The following is a 19,512-nucleotide window of genomic DNA, read 5'->3' on the forward strand; positions in this document are numbered from 1 at the left end:
AGTTGTTGCTGGCCTCTGTACACTGGGGTAAGTCACGCTGCTCATAAGTTAGGAGGCACAAGAAATTTTTATCTCTTTATGAATTAAAGGAATAGCTTTAAAATGAGTAATTTTACATAAATAAGGGACATAAAATACTTCAGTACCAAATGAAAATAGGTTTATACAATATACCTGAAATATGCTTAGTATTTCAATTAGGTATATGGTTGAGTCACTCTGAGTACACTGCATCTCTTCTTGTTGCCATAGTTACTGTTGCCTTGTGGGGGTACATCGTGTATCATTTATGTCGTAGACTTTATTTATTAGCACAGACAACTGTTTCTTCTATTATTTGCATGGTTTTTCCTCATTCACTATTTTTTATGCTTTTCCTCATTGATTTGTTTTCCTTTTTTGAATAATTTTAGTTGATGCAATTTTTCTTTCAAATTTTAACTGCCAAGCCCTTAGTGGTCCTGATGTGCAGAACAATCAAATTACAAAATAGTCATAAGAAGACAAATACACTAAACAATAGAATAAGCAGTATTTAAGGAAACTAGAAACTATAAAACAAGTGATATTTTCTGAGGTATTCTAGATGTAGCTATTTTGATGACATTTTTTTCTCTTTTATTTGCCTTTAGAAAGATGATGATTTTTAAAAATTTTCCCCAATGCTGATGGATTGTCATTCATACACTCTTGCCTAGTTTTTATTCCATAACAATGAAAAACACACTTTTTAAAAAACCATTTTTTAGCAATGGTGTCAACTTTTCTTAATATGTTCACTATGATGGTAATAATAATAATAAGTTCACCTAGCACTTCCTGTGTTATAAATCAGTTCTACGTCTGTCCCTTTTTCCCTCTGAAGCACTGTGGTTCCCATTTCACTGTTGAGGCGATTGAGATGCAGGCTGAGTGATTTGTCCAGGGTCACACAGCTGGTGAATGACAGAGTTACAGCTTAGGGTTTCCTGTGCGTATGCAAAGCTATTCCCTGTAGCACACCACTTCATCACAACGCGCTCATTGAGTTCACTGTGCGGTTTCGTGGAAAGTCCACCGGAGCTGCTTGGGAGGCCTGACTGTAAGCCCTTCCACAACTCCGCTGCCTGATGGGGCAGAACTGTTTACACCGTGAGCCTCACTCTCCTTGTCTGTCAAACGGAGATCCTTTCTCTAGCTCTCAAAGCAACTGAGTGCATCGAAAGAGAGAACTGACAGGAAAGGGCATTAAAAGTCAAATACGGTGTACAAGCATATGAAGGTAGGACCAGTGCTCAGACAGTTCTCTGCAAATTCATCAGAGGTGGGTTAATAAACCGTGAGAGGTAACCTGGCTGGGGCGCCTCATGCCCACGTGGTGCGCGTGCTGCAGATGCCGTGACTTGCGCTTCCTTTTGACCATTGCTAAGTTCTTGCCTAAATGTAAAAGCAAACTTCTGCAGAAACATTGGGAATTTTGCTTTGTATTGAATACATTGGCATTGAAGTCTCAGGTGAAAAGCTATGTCACTGTCTCTGACATTCTTATTCTGTTTGATGACAGTCTCTCTTTACTTGAGAAGAATGCCTTTCTCCTTGGCCAGAAATTTCTTCTTGGAGATGAGAGAACTGCTGTCTTACGAATTTTACAGAATTGCTGTTAACGAATTTTACAGCTCAAATCCCTTTTGTGTTAAAGAAATATGCACATGTCTACCCAAAATCATCCTTTAAAACAAAATAGGGGAAACCAGTGCTTCCCTGAAACACAAAGGCGTTTGCAGCCTTGCTGGGAAGAGCACCCGAGCTCGCTGCCTTCCAGCCACTTGCAGAGCAATCACTTTCACAATCGATATTGGTATGTTTAAAAAGAAACACAAAGTCTCTATATACAGAGAGGAGGCTGAGGATAAAAGTTTAATCATCTGTGATTCACACATATATCGTAAGGTATGGCAGAAAGAGCCTTCCCCGGGGGCTCTGAGAGTCTGGGTTCCAATTCAGTGATGATTCCTATGATATTGGGCACTCCTCCCCTAGGATGTCTGTTAGATGATGGGCTGCACTTGGCTAAATTGCTGGGTAGAGGAGTTACTGTTTCTTTATTGTATTTTATATCAAAAGGTGATTGTTTTTTATCACTTTTGTGAACATGGGGGTTGGAGAATAACAAATTTTCAAAGCAGTCCTTGTTTGAGTACTGTTTTTTGTTTAGCTTTAAAATTAAACATGTTTCCTGACCAATCTGTCTAAATCTGTGGTCCCCAACCCCCGGGCCACAGCCTGGTACCGATCCGTGGTCTGTTAGAAAATGGGCCGTGTGTGTATCACTGCCTGAGCTCCACACCACCCTCCCCCCATGCACGACACCTCACCTCCCCCACTCCCAGTCCTTGGAAAAATTGTCATCCATGAAACCGATTCCTAGAGCCAAAAAGGTTGGGGGCCACTGGTCTAGATTATCCCCAACCAAAAACAGTCTGTGTCTTGAACACACTATCAAAGAAACCTTACTCTGAAATATATCTGCTCAGAAGAATGGTTCTTTGTCTTGGTGGTCATGGCTTAGAATCCTGCACCTCTGTCCTGTGCTTAGTAACTTTTAAGCCCAGTGACTTGAAAGATAACTAGGTATGGATAAAGTATCTTTAACAATATAAATTAAGCTTGGAATGAATGCCAAAAATGTCAGAAATCTTCTTGGAGGAGCTTTATTCTGCCAAAGGTTAAAACCTCTTTAAACACCATGAACCTCCAAGAAATTCCTTAGAGAAGTTGGAGTGAATGAAATGGTTTCTGTCTCATATATATACATATATATGTGTATATATATATATCTCAGGTTGATATAAGTAGTCACTGAAAATAGACACGATGTGCAATTTGAGTGGCTTCTCTAAGCAGACGACACTGAGGTAGCTAGTCATCCTGTCTCACAGATTCCTGAGGTAAAAGGTGTAAGTTCTTGGAGGAAGTCCTGAAAAAAGTAGTTTCTAAACTATGTGTTAGTGTCTTCCAGTGGGATCCCATGTAACCTACAAGTGAAGCAGATAAAAGCTGTGCCCCTGGGAAAGGGGAAAGAGCCTGAAGCCCACCCGCTTGGTGTCACTCCCTAACACACAGGGCCTCGAGGCATTTCCACAGAACCGTTTCTGTGGCACCAGAGGCATGCATTTGTCCATGCAGCACACATTCCCGACACAGCCAGCATTATTCTAGGAGTGAGGGAGACCACAGTACACAACAGCAGAGCTGGTCTGAGCTGTCAGGGACCTCACATGGTGCCTGGCATTGATCTGTGTGAGGCTGCAGCTGAGCTAAGTGCCGAGAGAGCAGCACGGGGTGCTAGGAGGTCAGGGCTTGTCTCTGAGGGAGTGACGGGCCCAGATCCACTGGGCGAGAAGTGGAAGTGGGTGGCAAGGGAGGGGCAGGGGCAGAGGACACAGGGAGAAAAGGGTGTCTGCTCAGCATTCCACTCACTGGCAGTGTGAGTACGTGTGTGCTAAACCCTGCACAGGGAGCACCTGACATAACACCCTTGCAGTGAGAGGAAACTAAGAGGCAGAAATCGAATCAGGTACCCTTGATCCCACAGCTAAAGATGATGAGGCCCGGGACTGGGACGGAACCCAGGTCCTACTGCAGAGCCCCCACCCTGTGGCGCCACCCCACACTGCCTCCTGATGTGAGCAGGCACTTTCGGGGATTCAGGTGACAGCCGTGTATGAGACGGTTTGTTTGCCAAAAGCTCACTGTGAAGATGCAGGCTGAGTCACATGTCTCAACCCATCACTTCTTGGGCAGGGATCTGCAGAGCCCTAGAGATGGAGTCTAGAGAGTGCAGTGGAGAAGATGTTACACTAAGAATGCGCAAACACACAAAGCACTGAGAGCCTCCTCTCCAAGGTAGGGAGAGAGGCAGGGGGACTCGAAGAGCAATATCAGAAGACAAGTGATGCGTTTCCCAGCATCTGGTCAGAACAGGCAAAAAATATTTGAAGTACAGAACTTACCCTATCCAGGTCAATTAGACCTTGCAAAAGCATTTGCATGCCATGATTGCTTTTTTCAGTCACTTTTCATGTAATATTTAGTTCACCTGCCTTTATTGAACATATTATTTATGTGCCCACTAGACTGTGAACTTCCTGTCAACTTAAAATAACAGCAGAGAGAGACACAGGCTCTCCAAAGAAAGAGTTTATTTGGAAATAGCAAGGGAGTGCAAGCAGGGTATGCATGCTGTGGTGGACCATCGATGCATCCAGAGGCAGAGGAAGGCGAAATGAGGGAGGTTACACCAGTTGCTTTGAAACAATTATCCTTGGCTACAAGGATTAATAACAAGGGTGAGTCAGTCCATTAGTGGAACAGGCAGTTTCTGGACAGCCATCCTCATAGAAATAATCTTTGTGCAAAGTTGTGGTTTTGGCAGAGTCTCCTGTGATAGGTCCTGTTATCAGCCAATGTGTGTGAGGACCCTCCCTTCATGGCCTCTGGCACCACGTTGTTAAGGTTTGACGTAGTGACTCCATTTTAGTGCTGACAGCTTCACAGTCTCATAGGCAGGAAATCTTCACTTATTTTCGTGTCCTCTCAGCCTAACCTTGTGGCAGTCCTGGTGGAAACTCAGTCCTGGATGAATTTTGTAGCATTTCTGAAACTAAGTCTCTTGCCCCTTTCTCTGTAGAGTATTTATTGCCTGATCAAATTTATATTTTAGCTATGCTTTACACACACACACACACATATATATATATATATAAATAGATTACAAACTGTCTTACTATCTTAGTGCAGTGTATTCTGAAGAGCCAACACTAGCTAGAAATATATAGGAAACCCCTATGCCATTTAAAAATGAGAAGACATAACGTACAAAGGCAGGCTGATCATCACACATTTATAAATTGGCCTTGTTCTTCCAAATGATAAATTTGTTGTGGGAAGTACAAATTGACAGAACTTGCTGTTGAAATTCCCTGAACTGTAAATGGTTTCTGCCTTGCCATCAAGTGTGCACTGTGGTTTAGGGATTTGTGACATTCAATTTGCATAGCACAATTTTGGTCCATTGGAATGTATTTTCCAGTTTATTGGCATGTTCTTTCCCTGAAAACTACCAATGTCAGAATTCTTTATGTCCCCCAGCCTACTAACTCACTGAGTCTTGAAACAGAACATTCTTCACTATTGGCAAAGTAAGAAAAAGTCAATTATTTGCAAAACTTAAATTGAGATTTTCTTTTTTCCCTGAGAAGATTAGATGGAAAAAATACATACGAATTTTGTAACTTGCTCTTCAACTGCAAAGGTCAAACAAGGATATTGACCTTTTTTTTCCATTTTCCTGAATGTCTGCAGGCTGAGACTGATTATTTCATAAGAGACATATAAGGCACCGTAAGGACTGTTCATAGTGACCAGAGTCTGGCAAGGAGTAGGCACTGATTCATATTTGTTGAAATCCAATATATTGATTAATTGAAAGTTAGCTATATATGTCAACTGCCATATTCTGAAAATTTGTAATTGATTCTGAAAATATGCGGAACATATTTTATTGCTTTATGATTCAGAAAGCACTCTACAGACTTACTCAACTTCAGAGCCATTGTTTTAACATCACTTTAAATTGTATTGATCGATGCCATAAAGTCAATTAATAGGAATTCCTGATCAGTAGCATGCTGTCAGTACCTGTCTGTATTCATAGTTTTTAAGCCAAAACATCAAAGACAAAACACTTATGAAGCTGACTTAAAGAACATTTTTTAGTCATTGCTAAGTGTTTCTCTAAGTTCTCAGTAAGCCTTTGGAGCTGCCTCCAGTTGCTTTTCAAATAACTCCAAAGTAGAAATTTTATAACTGAACCATGTGGTGTTAGAGAAACCGTGAGGAAAGCCCATCAGTAATCAAGCACAGGGCTCAGTGGCCAAGTATGCATGTCCCATCCATGTTTGATGAGACAGTAGCTAACTGAGGGGAAATATTGCAAGACCCCTCTGGTGTTTGCTGTGGTATCTGCTCCAGCAGCCACAACTGCCATTTTCAATTGTCCCTGCTATTAGCACTCATCCTGCAAAGCCAGGGATTTTAATGTGATGTAGTGAAAGCCACTGCTGAGAAATAGGGCACTGAGGATGCCAGGGTGCGCTAATACAGTGCAACCCCCCGAGGAGGAAACCTTTCGTGGGCACAAGTCCTGCCACCTCAGATCGCCCAGCAAGAAACAGGAAGGCAGGCTCCACCCGGGGCCAGGGTCAGTGTCTACACCACCGTCACAGAATAAATTCAGTCCACGACTGACATTTTCAATAAATTCATCCTCTGAATCTACAAGGAAATGCACCAGGATTCTGCGGCCTATTCCTGAACAGAGATGTTAGTGCAGACTCTGATGGCCTCCACGGCATCTCATCACTCCAGAGCGGGCGGTAGTCAGAATGCCTCTGCACTGGCAGCCAAACCAGATTGGCGCTGTGCGTTCTGTTGAGCAGCATCTGCTGAAGACGTAGTGTGGAATAAGAGCGCAAGGATTCCACTAAGGAGGCCTCTGTCAGGGCCAGGAAGAGTCCACGCAGCAACATCGCAGGCTCTCGAAGCCCAGCACCAACCCTGGCGTCAGTTGCCACCACCTCCTCCTCCCACACCAGCTTCCCCCAGGGGCCTGAGGCAGAATGAAAAACGGGATCACCAACTGTGTTGGCGTCGCACGGCCACGATCCTTTAATATGTAGCATATTAAGAATACTTCTAAGAGTTTAAGAGCCGACTAATATACATTCTGCAACAAAATTTGCTTTTTAACTTTTTTTCCCATTATGAGCAGATCACCTGCTGGGAGGAAAAAAATCCTCCCCTTGCTTTGACTCCCTCCCTCCAGAGCTCATTTCAGACCCATGTTATTGCCCTAAGAGAATTTTTTTTTAAATCCATTAAAAACCAGAAGTCGTACACTTCACAGCAGCAGCCCATGGAGCTACTGGGGAACAACGTGGATTTTATTCAAATAGCAAATCCGAGAGCTACTGTGCACGCTGGAGTCAGATTATATTTGTATTTTGGAAAATATGAGGCATTGATTTTGTTGAGTTGCTTAAAATTAGATACTTTAGAAATTGTTGTGCACAAGTATTAATAATAGAGGGTATCCCCATTTATAAAGACTAAGGAACTTTGCTCTTAAATTGTAAAAATTGCAGTGAATTTATTAATATTTTCATCTTTATGAAGTCTACAAGGTTAATTGCTTTTTAGAATGGTGAGTGTAACTAGTTTTTACACAGTTTCTATTTAAAGGAAAAGGCTAAGATTAAATTAACCAGATTTTATATGGTCCTAAAGAATTTCTGACATACTGTGGAAAAGTATGTGGAGAAAATAGGATTTGGTGAGAAGACACATTATGCAAGCCCTTATCCAGAGGAAAAGAATACAGAAATTAACTTTGCGCCCTTCTTTTGACCTAATGTCCTCCAAATATTATGTTACTTTTTATAGCATTTACTGAATAGAGTCCTGTGCAGCACTTTGTAACAGTTTTTGTAATTTGGTCTCTTAATATTTTATACCAAATTGAGTAGCATGAGTGTTATGGATAATTACTTATAATATTCAAAATGCTGTATTTACTGCCTTCCTGAACACACACCTATGTTTTGCAACAGCATTTTGCTAGTTCACATCCTGACTACAAATCTGTATTAACAAATAAAGAACATGGTAGAATCGCATAGTTATGTTCTGTGCAATTACAAATTGGGCTTTTTGCACAAAGTGACTTTTTTGAAACTTCACTTTAATAAAACAAGCTGAAAAGCTCCTACTGTTTTTGCCCTCTCCTTTTCCAAGGGGTAGTCAGGAGAACGGAGGCAGGGCTGCAGGGCTCGCTGAGCTGCAGTGGCGGCTGTCAGCTGCTGTGCAGCAGCCGTGCACCGCGCGCCAGTAAGACCCTTAGGACATTATGGGAATGAAAGCGAAGCTTACAGGCACATCCACGGTGGAGACTTAGACTGGAAAGACGTATTTAGGTATTTGGAAGCAAAGCCAGTTCTGTGATCTTTGAGGACAGAAGTTACTCTTCTGATCAACCACGTGAGACTAGGAGGAAGAGTGGGAGAAGGCAGGGAGCACCCACTCTGCCAGGCCCCCTGGTGCTTCTCCCACTTACTCCCCACAGCTCTCCAAGTCAAGCTATGCTTTCTTCTTCTTTCTCTCCTCCTCTTCCTCCTCTTCCTCCTCCTCCTCCTCCCTCTTCCTCCTCCTTCTTGTCTTCTCTTAACAGTGGCACACAGAGTGCACGTAACCTTCACAGGCCCACGTGGCTCATGGCTGGCTGACGGGCACCAGCACCTCTACCTGCTGGTCACCATGGGAGCCAGCTGCTGGCTAGTGTTCCGTAAGTGCTTTGCAGCAGAGGATGGGGTCTCCAACGTGAGTTACACCTGCATGCAAAACACCTTCCCAAGCACCAGCTTGAGGCAAAGTGAGAGCTGGACAGGCCGGCTCCCCACCACACCCATTTGTGGCCAGGGCATGTGTGTATTTTCATCAAGGATAATGAATTGGTGAAGTGTTTTCACTCTACTTTAGAGAATTAGTGCCATATGTCAATATTAATGTTCTTTTAGTGCATTCTTAAAGGGATTTTTCTTAAAGCAGACATCTGAGCACTTACATTCCAAACACAATTCAAAATCGTGCCTACTCCTAGGGTCTTTTAAAACAAAAGAAGTTATCCCTTACTAGTGCTCTTGAGAAAACATCCATATTTAACTTTGATTCAATGAAATTAAATTACAAAATAATGAACCTACTAGAGGATCCTTTTACTCTAAGATCAGCCACTCAACAAACATTTTATGGAGCAATTACTCTGTGCCCAACACTGAGTTTCAGACAAACTGTAGCTAGGTCGAAGAAAAGAAATACGGAAGAGAATGGTTTTTTAGTTGACAAGCTCTGGGAAATCCTGGTCATTAGAAGTGAGATAAAAGAATTCATTTTTCTGTAATTTAAGTCAAAGACCTAGATCTCTGTTTGCCTTGTTAAAAGCAGAAGCATTGGAGCTCACTCATCCATTTATTTAATAAACATTACAGACAGTGTACTGCTTAGTGAGTGCTGCGTTAGGTATTGGGCGACACTGCTTACCAAAACCACACACAGATGCCCGTCCTTGTTGAATCTTACATTCTAGCTGGGGAGACAGTCAAATGACATCAACCTGTACCTGTGACAAGTGCTATAAAGGAGAATATACAGAAGGCTCTTAAGAGCCTATTTATTCTAAAAGGATTTGATGTAATTGAGGAAACAAGATGAAATTTCCTGAGGGGGTGGTGTCTGAGCTGAGACTTACCGGATGAGCAGAAGGTCGTGAGGCCTGGGGAGGGAAGGAAGGGCCCGTCGCCAAGGGCAGCATGCAGGGCCTGCAGAGGGAAGCAGCAGAGAGTTGAGCCTGGAACTGAGAATGGCCTGAGAGGGTGGCAGGGAGCAGGGATGACAGGGACAGCGTAGAACAGATACAAGTTGACCAGACGGAAAACTACTGAAGTTTTCCAGGACAGAGATGATGATAGCTCAGACCTGTGTGGTGGTATGGAAGAGAGAAAGAGAATGCATTCCAGATGCATTTCAAAGGGGAGCATCAACAGGCCTCGAGTAGCGGGGATGAGAGAAGGGAGGTATGAAGGACGACTTGGAGAACTGAGTAGATGGCAGTGCCTTTCGCTAAGATGAGGAAGCTGGAAACGGACCAGCTTTGGGATCTGAGGACAGTAGGGGCAGGAGATACGTCTTAACGTGCAGCTCTGAGAGGCCTTTGAGAAAGCCAAGAGGAGATATCAAGTAGCAAGGATATGGGTCAGGAGCTCAGAGGTGAATTTTGGGGTGGTCTTTAATATTTGTAGGTTGGCCAGGCGCAGTGGCTCACACCTGTAATCCTGGCCCTTTGGGAGGCCAAGGCTGGAGGATCACTTGAGGCCAGGAATTCAAGACCAGCCTGGGCAACATAGCAAGACCTTATCTCTACAAAAAATAATTTAAAAATTAGCTGAGCATGGTAGCATATGACTATAGTCCCAGCTACTAAGGAGGTTGAGGAAGGAGGATCATTTGAGCCCAGGCGTTTGAGCCTGCAGCAAGCTATGTTCACGTCACTGCAGTCCAGCCTGGGCAACAGAGCAAGACTGTCTCAAAAAAAAAAAAAAAAGAAAGAAAAGAAACAAACAAAACATTTGTGGGTAGTGTGTTCCCAGAGTGGTAATTGAACTCCTGCATCTGGATGCAATCACTTAGGGAAAGGGGGTGTTCTAGGAAGGCCTGGACCCAATTCTTTTGGAATCTAATACTCAAGGTGGGCGAAAGGGGATGAGTCCTAAAGAGACGGAGCAGGGAGAGTCTGATCAGAAGGGCAGGGGGAGACGCAAGGCCTGCTGTGTCCTGAGCACCCAGAGAAAAGCGTGTGTCAATCAGGAAGGAGAGATCCCAGCACTGCATAGTGCTGCGGGTTGAGTGGAATGAGGACTGGAAAATGCATATGGCACTGAGAACGCCTCCCGTGAGAATGAAGGGCGTTGAGATCACGGAGGACACTGGTGAAAGCTGTGTGGTGTCAATGGAAAAGAAGCCAAACACTGTCAAATAATTTAAGGAAGTTCATTCTGAGTCAAATTTGAGGACCGTGACCCGGAGCCACACCCAAGAAGCCTTGAGCAAAGTAGACTTGCTGTGGCTGGGTTACAGTTTGGTTTTATACATTTCAGGGAGACAGGGGTTACAGGTGAAGTCATAAATCAATACATGGAAGGTGTACATTGGTTTGGCAAAAAAAGGTGGGCCATCTCGAAGCTGGGGGAGCTTACAGGTTATAGGTGGGTTTAAAGACTCTTTGACTTGTAATTGGTTAAAGCCCTGAAGTTTTGTCTAAAGGCTTGGAATGTCTTAAGGAGATTTGTTTATCAGAGATAAGCCACCAGACATGTATTTGTTGTGTAAATTGGGGACCTGCAGGTTTGTTTTGCATACCCTTAGCCCTATTAATGGGTTACAAAGGATGTCCCCAAGAAGGGAGAGGGGCATGATGAGGCATGTCTGACCTCCCTCCTCCTAGCAGGCAATTTAGTTTTAGGACATTGCTTTGGCCACAAAGGGGTCCATTCAGCCAGCCGGTGGGGGGAGGGTGGGGGGGATGAGCCTTAAAATTTTATTTTAGTTCACAGTGAAGTCGCAGGTGGGTTCCAGTGACTCAGGGCAGGTGGGGGGGCGGTGTGGACGTGTCCCAGAGGCTCAGGAGAAAGAGTGTGGACTGGGGGCAGGTGAGGGATGGAGGAGGGTGTTTTATGCGTTCGTTTGCTGTGTAAGTGGGAGGCACTTGAGAGTGTTCCGGAGCCCATGGAAGGGTGCTGGTGAGGAGAGGCTGAATTTGCCCCTGTAGAAGGATCACGGAGGCCACACGGTTTCTGAAACGCCTCAAGGAGATGTGTTTATCCATGGGTAGGGGGAGGGACAGCTCCATAAGTTTCCTCCTAGGAACATGCGGCCATTCCAGTTTAGTGGTTTTTGTTTTCTCTTTGAAGCAGGAGGCCAGACCCTCTGTTGGGAGGGTTTGGGGCGAGGCAGCGGTTGGGGAAACCTGCGTGGGAGCATGGGGGGAAGTGGAGGTTTGGAACAGGGAGTGGAAAAGCCGCACCAAAGCGATGGGGCGGGGCTGCTGGGCGCGCGGAGCCCCCCAGCTTGGCAGCCGGGGCATTTGGTGACAGTGCTCTGTCCTTCCATGATGCCAGCGCAGGCGCAGAAAAGGCAGGTGGCTGGGTTCTTCCCAGACTGCCATTTTGGCCAAACAATCCCAATGAAAAGACGGAGAAATAAAGGGATGTAGAGTATTTACAAGACAAAAAGAAATGTCCATAGTATCTAAGCAGAAAAAGAGAAAAGTGAAGGAAGAAGAGGATTAATAGGAGAAATTGGGGGTCCAACCCATTGACGACCCCATGGGCACTCGCCTATCAGAAGCCGAGGGGCAAAGGCGGGCTGACAGGTGGGGCGGGCGCCACAGCCACAGACTCGGCGACAGTGGCCTCCTGCGTGTGCCAGGCGGCTCCTCCCGCTCCAACCCCCAGATCCCCATCTGAGCACTGAGAATTGGGGTCAGCCGTACGGTGTTTCCAGGATGTGAGGATGGAACAGGTTAAGGGGGTAAAGCAGCACACCTGACACCTGACTGCGACTCGGTCAAAAGCTTCGGCAGCTGCTGGCTTTTTGTTGTGACATATTTTCTAGGCAGACCCCAAGTTTTGTTGTTGTTTTACTTTTTTATAATTTAGGAGTCGAGGCAAAAAACATTTTGGATTTTACAGAAACGATGTGATTTGTAAAAATATTATTATGTTGACTTAATCTCCTTCCCTGTGCCCCGCAGCTGGGAGCGCAGAGCCGCAGGCCAGACGGGCCGGGAGGAGGGTCCAGCCGGTCCGAAAACAGCTGTCTTAGGGGCTCGCCACCTTTGGGTGTCTCTCATTTCTTTCTTTAACAGTAATTAAATACTAGTTTATTAACTCTTATGATGTACTAGGCTCCCTTTTAAATTCGTACACACATCATCACAATCGATCCTCAGGAAAGCGCTAGAACGCGAGTAATTACCCGCACTTTATAAATGAGCAAACACGTAGAGAGACACAGTGCTGTGCTCTTCTGGGTCGGTGCCAAATATCGCTCTCATTACATCGAGCAGATCCAGAAAAAACAGATGCAACCCCGTGTACATAAGTAGGTAGATAAGTTTAGCTAGCTCCTTTCCTTAAATGTCTTCATTATTTTCTAATCTAATTTAAGAAAAGAAACAAGAATTTTTCACATTTCGGTTTCAAGTAAGACATTTAAATTACTGACAGGAAGTCAGCAGATACTGTTTGTTTTTAATAATGACACCTTAATAGTGATACCTTAAACTTGTCTGTGGTGTGTATTTTTGAAAGTGTTTTAGAGTTTCACAAATCTCTTTCACAAGAATCCTGAGGTTTTAATTCCAAACCTACTTCAGTCTAGCTTTGCAACTTTGGGAAAGTGAAAACTTTTTGGACTTCCCTTTTCTTGATCATGAAAATATGAGTATGGGCTAGATCTTCTGTTAAATATCTTCTCATTCTAAAAATTTTTTCAAGGCCGTGTAAATAAAGGTAGCTAAAAACCATGTGGTATGGTTGCTTTTCAGTATAAGGATATCACTACAATAAAATAGCAAAATGTTTCCCACTACTATGAAGAATCTGCTGTATCATTTTTACTGCATTTTACAACATGCTGAAGTGAATGTTTTGTTTGTTTCAAAATATTAATGGGGAGCAAAAGTTTTCGTTACATGGATACAACTCTTTAATGCTGCAGTCAGGGCTTTCAGTGTGCCCACCACCTGGATAGTGTTTGTTGTACCCACTAGGTAAGTTTTTATCCCTCACCCCCTTCTCATACCCCTTCTTAGTTTGCAATGTCCTTTACATCTCTTTGTGCCCATGTACATGCATCGTTTAGCTCCCACTTATTAGTGAGAACATGTGGCATCTGTTTTTCCATTCCTGAGATACCTCACTTAGGATAATGGTCTCCAGTTCCAGACATTATTTCATTCCTTTTTATGGCTAAGTAGTACTCCATGGTGATACCACATTTTCTTTATCCTCAAGAACTGATGAGCACTTAGGTTGATTGCATATTTTTGTAATTGTGAATTGTGCTGTGATAAAGATTTGAGTGTAGGTGTCTTTTTGATAAGATGACTTCATTTACTTTGGGTGGATACCCAGTAGTAGTATTGCTGGATTGAATAGTAGGTCTACTTTTAGTTCTTTGAGGAATCTCTGTACTGTTTTCCATAGAAGTTGTAGTAATTTGCAGTCTCACCAACAGTGTATATGTATTCCTTTCTTTCTGCATCCATGACAGCGTCTGTTGTTTTTTGACTTTTCAATAATGAACATTCTGACCAAGGTAAGGTGGTATGTCATTGTGGTTTTAATTTGCATTTACCTGATGGTTAGTGATAGTGAACGTTTTTTCATGTGTCTGTTGGTCATTTGTCTATCTACTTTTGAAAAAATTCTGTTCACGTCTTTTGCTTACTTTTTTCATGAGGATTGTTTGGGTTTTTGTTTATTTTTGCTGTTTGAGTTCTCTGTAGACTCTAGAAATTAGTCCTTTCTCAGATATATAGTTTGTGAATATTTTCTCTCATTCTGTGGTTGCCTGTTTACTTTGTAATCTATTTCCTTCACTGTGCAGAAACGTTTTAGTTTAAGTCCTATTTATTTATTTTTGTAGCTGCTCTATTTGCCTTTGGGATCTTAATCATAAATTCTTTGCCTAGGCCTATGTTTAGAAGGGTTTTTCCTACCTTTTCTTCTAGAATTTTTATGGATTCATGCCTTACATTAAGCCTATAATCCGTCTTAAAAACAATGTTTAGATGCCATGAAGTAGGTGGCGATGCCTTAACCACTTCAATGTTGTCAGGCCTGAGGACCTCTTCCATCCTTGTCAACGGGAATGCTAACCTCCTCTCCTTTTATACAAAGGGTATCTCTCTCTCTCAGAGTGGGACTAATTTCGGTTCTTTTCATAAGCGCTGAAATGGAAGTTTCAGGCACTGAGTGACTTAGTCCATTCAAAGGGCCCCTGGCCTCCAAAGAGATGAGAGTAAAATGTTCACTCATTTAGGTTCATGTGCTTATCCATAACCCACACTCAACAGAGATGAGAGTTGGTCCTAAGTATCTCACAGCAGGTACTGAATAATTGTTTGTAGCATGCAGTAGACTGTAATTAGTAAAGTTTTTTGTTGTGTAATGGGTTACAGCAGGATTCCTCAAACCCAGCACTAGTGACATTTGGGCAGATGATTCTTGGCTGTGGGAGCTCTTGCATGTTGTAGGGTATTTAGCAGCATCCCTGACTTCTACCCACTATATGCCACAGGCACCACCACCACCCAAGTTGTGACAATCACAGACTGTCCCTGGACATTGCCAAATGTCTTCTGGGAGAAGGGGATAGAATTGCCTCTGGTTGAGAAACCACTGGTTTAGAAGAAATCTTTAACATGATTTAGTGTGTTGAATTTTTTTAAGTTTATTATATTATTTGCAAAGGAAAAATATGAACTATAGCCCAAAATACTTTGCGGGGTATATTTCTGAGCAGTAAGATTCTAAGCATTTATAATTTCTTTCTGTATTCCTCTGGCTTTTCTTAAATTTCTCATGTTTCTCCACTGTACATGCATGAGGTAAAAGGGAGAGAATGAAAAATTTTACCACATTATTAGATTGAAAGGTCTGTTTTCAACAAGAAATAACAAACCTTACAAATAAACAGGAAAGTTTGTCTTGTTCAAAGAATTAAAAAAAAGTCATAGGAAACCATACCTGAAAAAGATCTGATGGCAGATCTACTAGACAAAGATTTCAAAGGAACTATCTCAGAGATGCTCAACAAACTAAAGGAAGATGTAGAGAAAGTCAAGAAAACAATGTATGAACAAAATGGAAATATCTAGAAAGAGATAGAAAACCTAAAACAAAAAATAAATTCTAGAGCTGAAAAGTACAGTAATTTAAATGAAAAATTCACTAGAGGGATTCAAAGACAGATTTGAGCAGGAAGAAAACAGAATCCACAAACTAGAAGATAGGACAATGGAAATGATTAAGGCTTAGAAACAGCAGAAAAAAGATTGAAGAAAAGTGAACAGAGCCTAAGGGACATGTGGAACACTATCAACAGATCCAACTTTGGCACTGTGAGAGTTTAAGAAGAAGAAGGAGTAAGATTAAAAAAAAAAAGACAGACAGAAAGGAGCATAGAGAATGTTTAAAGAAATAATGACCAAAAACTTCCCAAATTTTGTGAAAGACATGAATATAAACATCCAAGAAGCTCAATGAACTCTAAGTAAGATGAACTCAGATACCCAAACCGAGACACATTATAATCAAACTTTCAAAAAACAAAGACTGAGGAATGTTGAAAGCAGCAAGAGAGAAGTGACTCATCACATACAAGGGATCCTCAGTAAGATTATCAGCAAATGTCTTACCAGAAAGTCTGTTGGCCAGAGACAGTGGGCCAATATTCAACGTGCTAAAAGGAAAAGGAAAAGGGGGGGAAAAAAAAACCTGTCAGCTAAGAATCCTTTATCCAGCGATATCAAGCTTCAGATATGAGGGAGAAATTAAGACATTCCTGGATAAACAAAAACTGAGGAAGTTCATGACCCGTAGACCTGCCCTGCAAGAAATGCTCAAAGATGTCCTGCACATTGAAAGGAAAGGACACTGGACAGTAACTCAAAGTCATGTGAAGGATCATAATAAAGGTAAATATAATACATGGGCAAGTATAAAAGCTAGTATTATTGTGACAATGGTTTATAACTTTACTTTTTGTTTTCTACATAATTTAAGACACTAATACATTTATTAAAAAATATTGATTTAAAAACTAATATTATTGTAACTTTGGTTTGTAACTCCACATTTTGTTTCTCATAATTTAAAAGACTATACATTTAAAATATTTATTAGTTTATGTTTTGGGGCATACAATGTATAAAGACATAATTTTGTGACATCAACAACCAAAAGGAATGGAAGCAGAGTTTTGTGTATTATTGAAGTTAGCCTGGTATAAATTCAAATTAGAGTGCTCTAACTTTAGGATGTTAAATTTAATCCCATAGTAACCACAAGGAAAACAGCTGTAGGGTATACACAAAAGGAAATGAAAAAGGAATTTAACGTTTCACTAAAAAAAAAAAACAAAAATCAACTGAACACCAAAGAAGACAGTAATGCAGAAAGTGAGGGGCAGAAAAACTAAAGGCAAATAGAAAAGTAATAACAAAATAACAGAAGTCCCTCCTTATTAATAACCCTAAATATAAATGGATTAAACTCTCTAATCAAAAGAGATTGGCAGAATGAACTAAAAAAACAGGATCCAACTACATGCTGTCTAGAAGAGACTCACTTTAAATCCAAAGACAAAGAGATTGAAAATAACAGGATGGGAAAAGATATATAATGGAAATAGTTAAAAAGAGAGTAGAGGTGGCTATACCACTACCAGAAATAAATAGACTTTAAATCATAAAAGGTTACAATATGCAAAGACATTACATATTAATAAAAGGCTTAACATAGCAAGAAGAAATAATAATTATAAACATTTACATACCTAATAACAGGCCATCAAAATATATTAAACAAAATCCGACAGAATTGAAAGGAAAAATAGACAGTTCTACAAGTACTAGAGGGAGACTTTAATACCTGACTGTCAATAATGGATAGAACAGTCATACAAAAGTTACACAAGGAAATAGAGGACGTAAACAACACAATAAACCAACTAGACCTAACACACATATATGGGACACAATACTCTACCCAACAACAACAGCATACACGTTTTTCTCAAGTACACACAGGACATTCTCCAGCACAGACCATATGTTAGGCTACAAATTAAGTCAAATATGGTATATACATATAGTAGAATATTAAAAAGGAAGGAAATTTGGACATATGTTGCAACATGGATGAACTTTGAAGTCATTTTGCTATATGAAATAAGCCAGCAACAGACAAATACTTTATGATTCCATTTATATGCGGTACTTAGCATAGTCAAAATCATAGAGGTAGAAAGTAGAATGGTGGCTGAAGAGGTAGAGAGGAGGGGAGAATGGGAAGTTATTGTTTAATGGATACAGAGTTCCCGTTTAACAAAACAAAGAGTGCTAATGATGGATGGTGGTGATGGTTGCACAACATTATGAATGTGTTTAATACCACTGAACTGTACACTTAAAATGGTTAAGATGGTAAATATTATGTGTATTTTACCATGATAAAAAAATTGACAAAGAAGTCAGAACATTATGAAGGCCCCATGTGCTGATCACCAGACCCGACCACCATCAACCTATGGTCACTTTTGCCCCATCTGCCTCCCTCCCATATTATTTTGATACAAATTTTAAACATTATATCATTTTATTCATGAACATTTAAGTATATACCTCTAAAAATAAGCACTACTTTTAACATAACCACGATAATACCATTATCTGAGCAAAAAATTGAAAGTAATTTCTTAATACCACAATTTAAATTTTCAATCATCTCATGAATGACATCATTTTTTCAGTAAAGCAGAGTCCAAATAAGAGCACAGTATGATTAGGTTACTATGCTGTGTGTGTGTGTGTGTGTGTGTGTGTGTGTGTGTGTGTGTGTGTCTTAACATCTCTTTTAATATATAGCTTTGCCTCCATCTCTTTTTCTCTTCCTTGCGTGATATCTGTGAAGAGACTGAAGTTTATATCTTTAATTCCTTTTTGAAGTAGAAGAAAAATACATCTATGAATGTATAAAAAGTTTTACCCTCAAATCTCCTGGCCACTGTGGCATTTGTTTTTCCTCTGTTGTGCCCCTTGCTGTGTTGCACTGGAATTTTGTGTCACTCTATTCCCCCCACTCATCAGGAGTCCTTGGGTGCAGCATGGAAAGTGGGCCTGGGAAGCAGGTTTGTTTGTGTAGGGCCTGAGAGGAAGAGGAAGTGGTTTTCACCCAGCAAAGCAAAGTGTGTGTGTGTGTGTGTGTGTGTGTGTGTGTGTGTGAGATTGGGGTTGGGGGGAGGGGGCGTGTGGATCAGAGTGTGTTCTTTTGGTAGAAGGACTGTGTGCTGGGGGAATTAAAAAACATTCTCAGGGCAGCTCTGATCCCTGCACCATAGAAGATTGCATGAATTGCTTCAATTCTCCACCCTCCCTGTATCCAGGTCCTCTACCACGTGACTTTTCAGTTCTTTCATTAAAAATGCAGGTCTGTTTTCCCAGCCTTGGATATGGCTTTGGCCGAGGGATGTGCACAGATGAGATGCATGCGGAGGTGTGCACTTTTCCATTTACTCTCCCTCTCTTGCTCCTCTGCCTTCCCCCGGGAAACCAGGCTGGAGCTGGCCTGCCAGAGGATGAGACCTGTGCAGCAGAGTCCACCTGCCGCAGTCACCTTAGCCGCGTCCACACCCATTCTGCTCAGCCAGCAGCAACCATCCCCCAAACGTATGAGTGGGCCCAGCTGAAGTCAGAACTGCCCAGCCTAGCTGAGCCTAAATCACTGACCCACAGATGCATGAGCTAAATATAATAAATGCTTCTTGTTTTAAAAAAAATTGAGATGCTTCTGGTCTCTAAATTTCTCAAGAGGCAAAGAATAGTCCATCCTTGCAACTTATAAATGCTTAGAAGTTAGACGGGCACAGAAAGGTAACACCTGGTGTGTGTTCTGTACCTGTCTGAAATGAGGTGAAGGAAAGCATTTATCTTCTCTGCAGCCAGAAAACCTGTAACCCGAATACACAAGAATACTCTGTTCATCGTTCCACTGTGCTTGTTGGCAACATATATATCAGCTTGCAAAATCCCCTTGGAAATAGCAACTAAGATAATTCTCATCGATCATTCTACTC

At 41.8% G+C, this 19,512-nt stretch overlaps 1 protein-coding gene and 1 non-coding gene across 7 annotated transcripts in view; one reads left to right on the forward strand and one right to left on the reverse strand.

Annotated features, from left to right (window-relative positions):
• Positions 1 to 19,512, forward strand: part of L3MBTL4 (L3MBTL histone methyl-lysine binding protein 4) — a 404,316-nt gene that overhangs the window by 310,697 nt on the left and 74,107 nt on the right. The window contains exon 17 of one of the 6 annotated variants that reach the window (XM_045527509.1): positions 18,867 to 19,132. The exons of the other annotated variants lie outside the window; for them this stretch is intronic. Coding sequence (XP_045383465.1) covers positions 18,867 to 18,919 — 53 coding nt within the window. The 3' untranslated portion in view covers positions 18,920 to 19,132. Of the gene's footprint in view, positions 1 to 18,866; positions 19,133 to 19,512 lie in introns of those variants that run through there. 6 annotated transcript variants of the gene reach the window in all.
• LOC123621993 lies at positions 14,431 to 14,556 on the reverse strand. The gene has a single exon (XR_006729369.1). It is a non-coding gene; the product is annotated as a U6atac minor spliceosomal RNA (small nuclear RNA).

Source organism: Lemur catta, chromosome 16, assembly GCF_020740605.2.
Source record: "Lemur catta isolate mLemCat1 chromosome 16, mLemCat1.pri, whole genome shotgun sequence".
In the NCBI taxonomy this organism is placed as follows: domain Eukaryota; kingdom Metazoa; phylum Chordata; class Mammalia; order Primates; family Lemuridae; genus Lemur; species Lemur catta.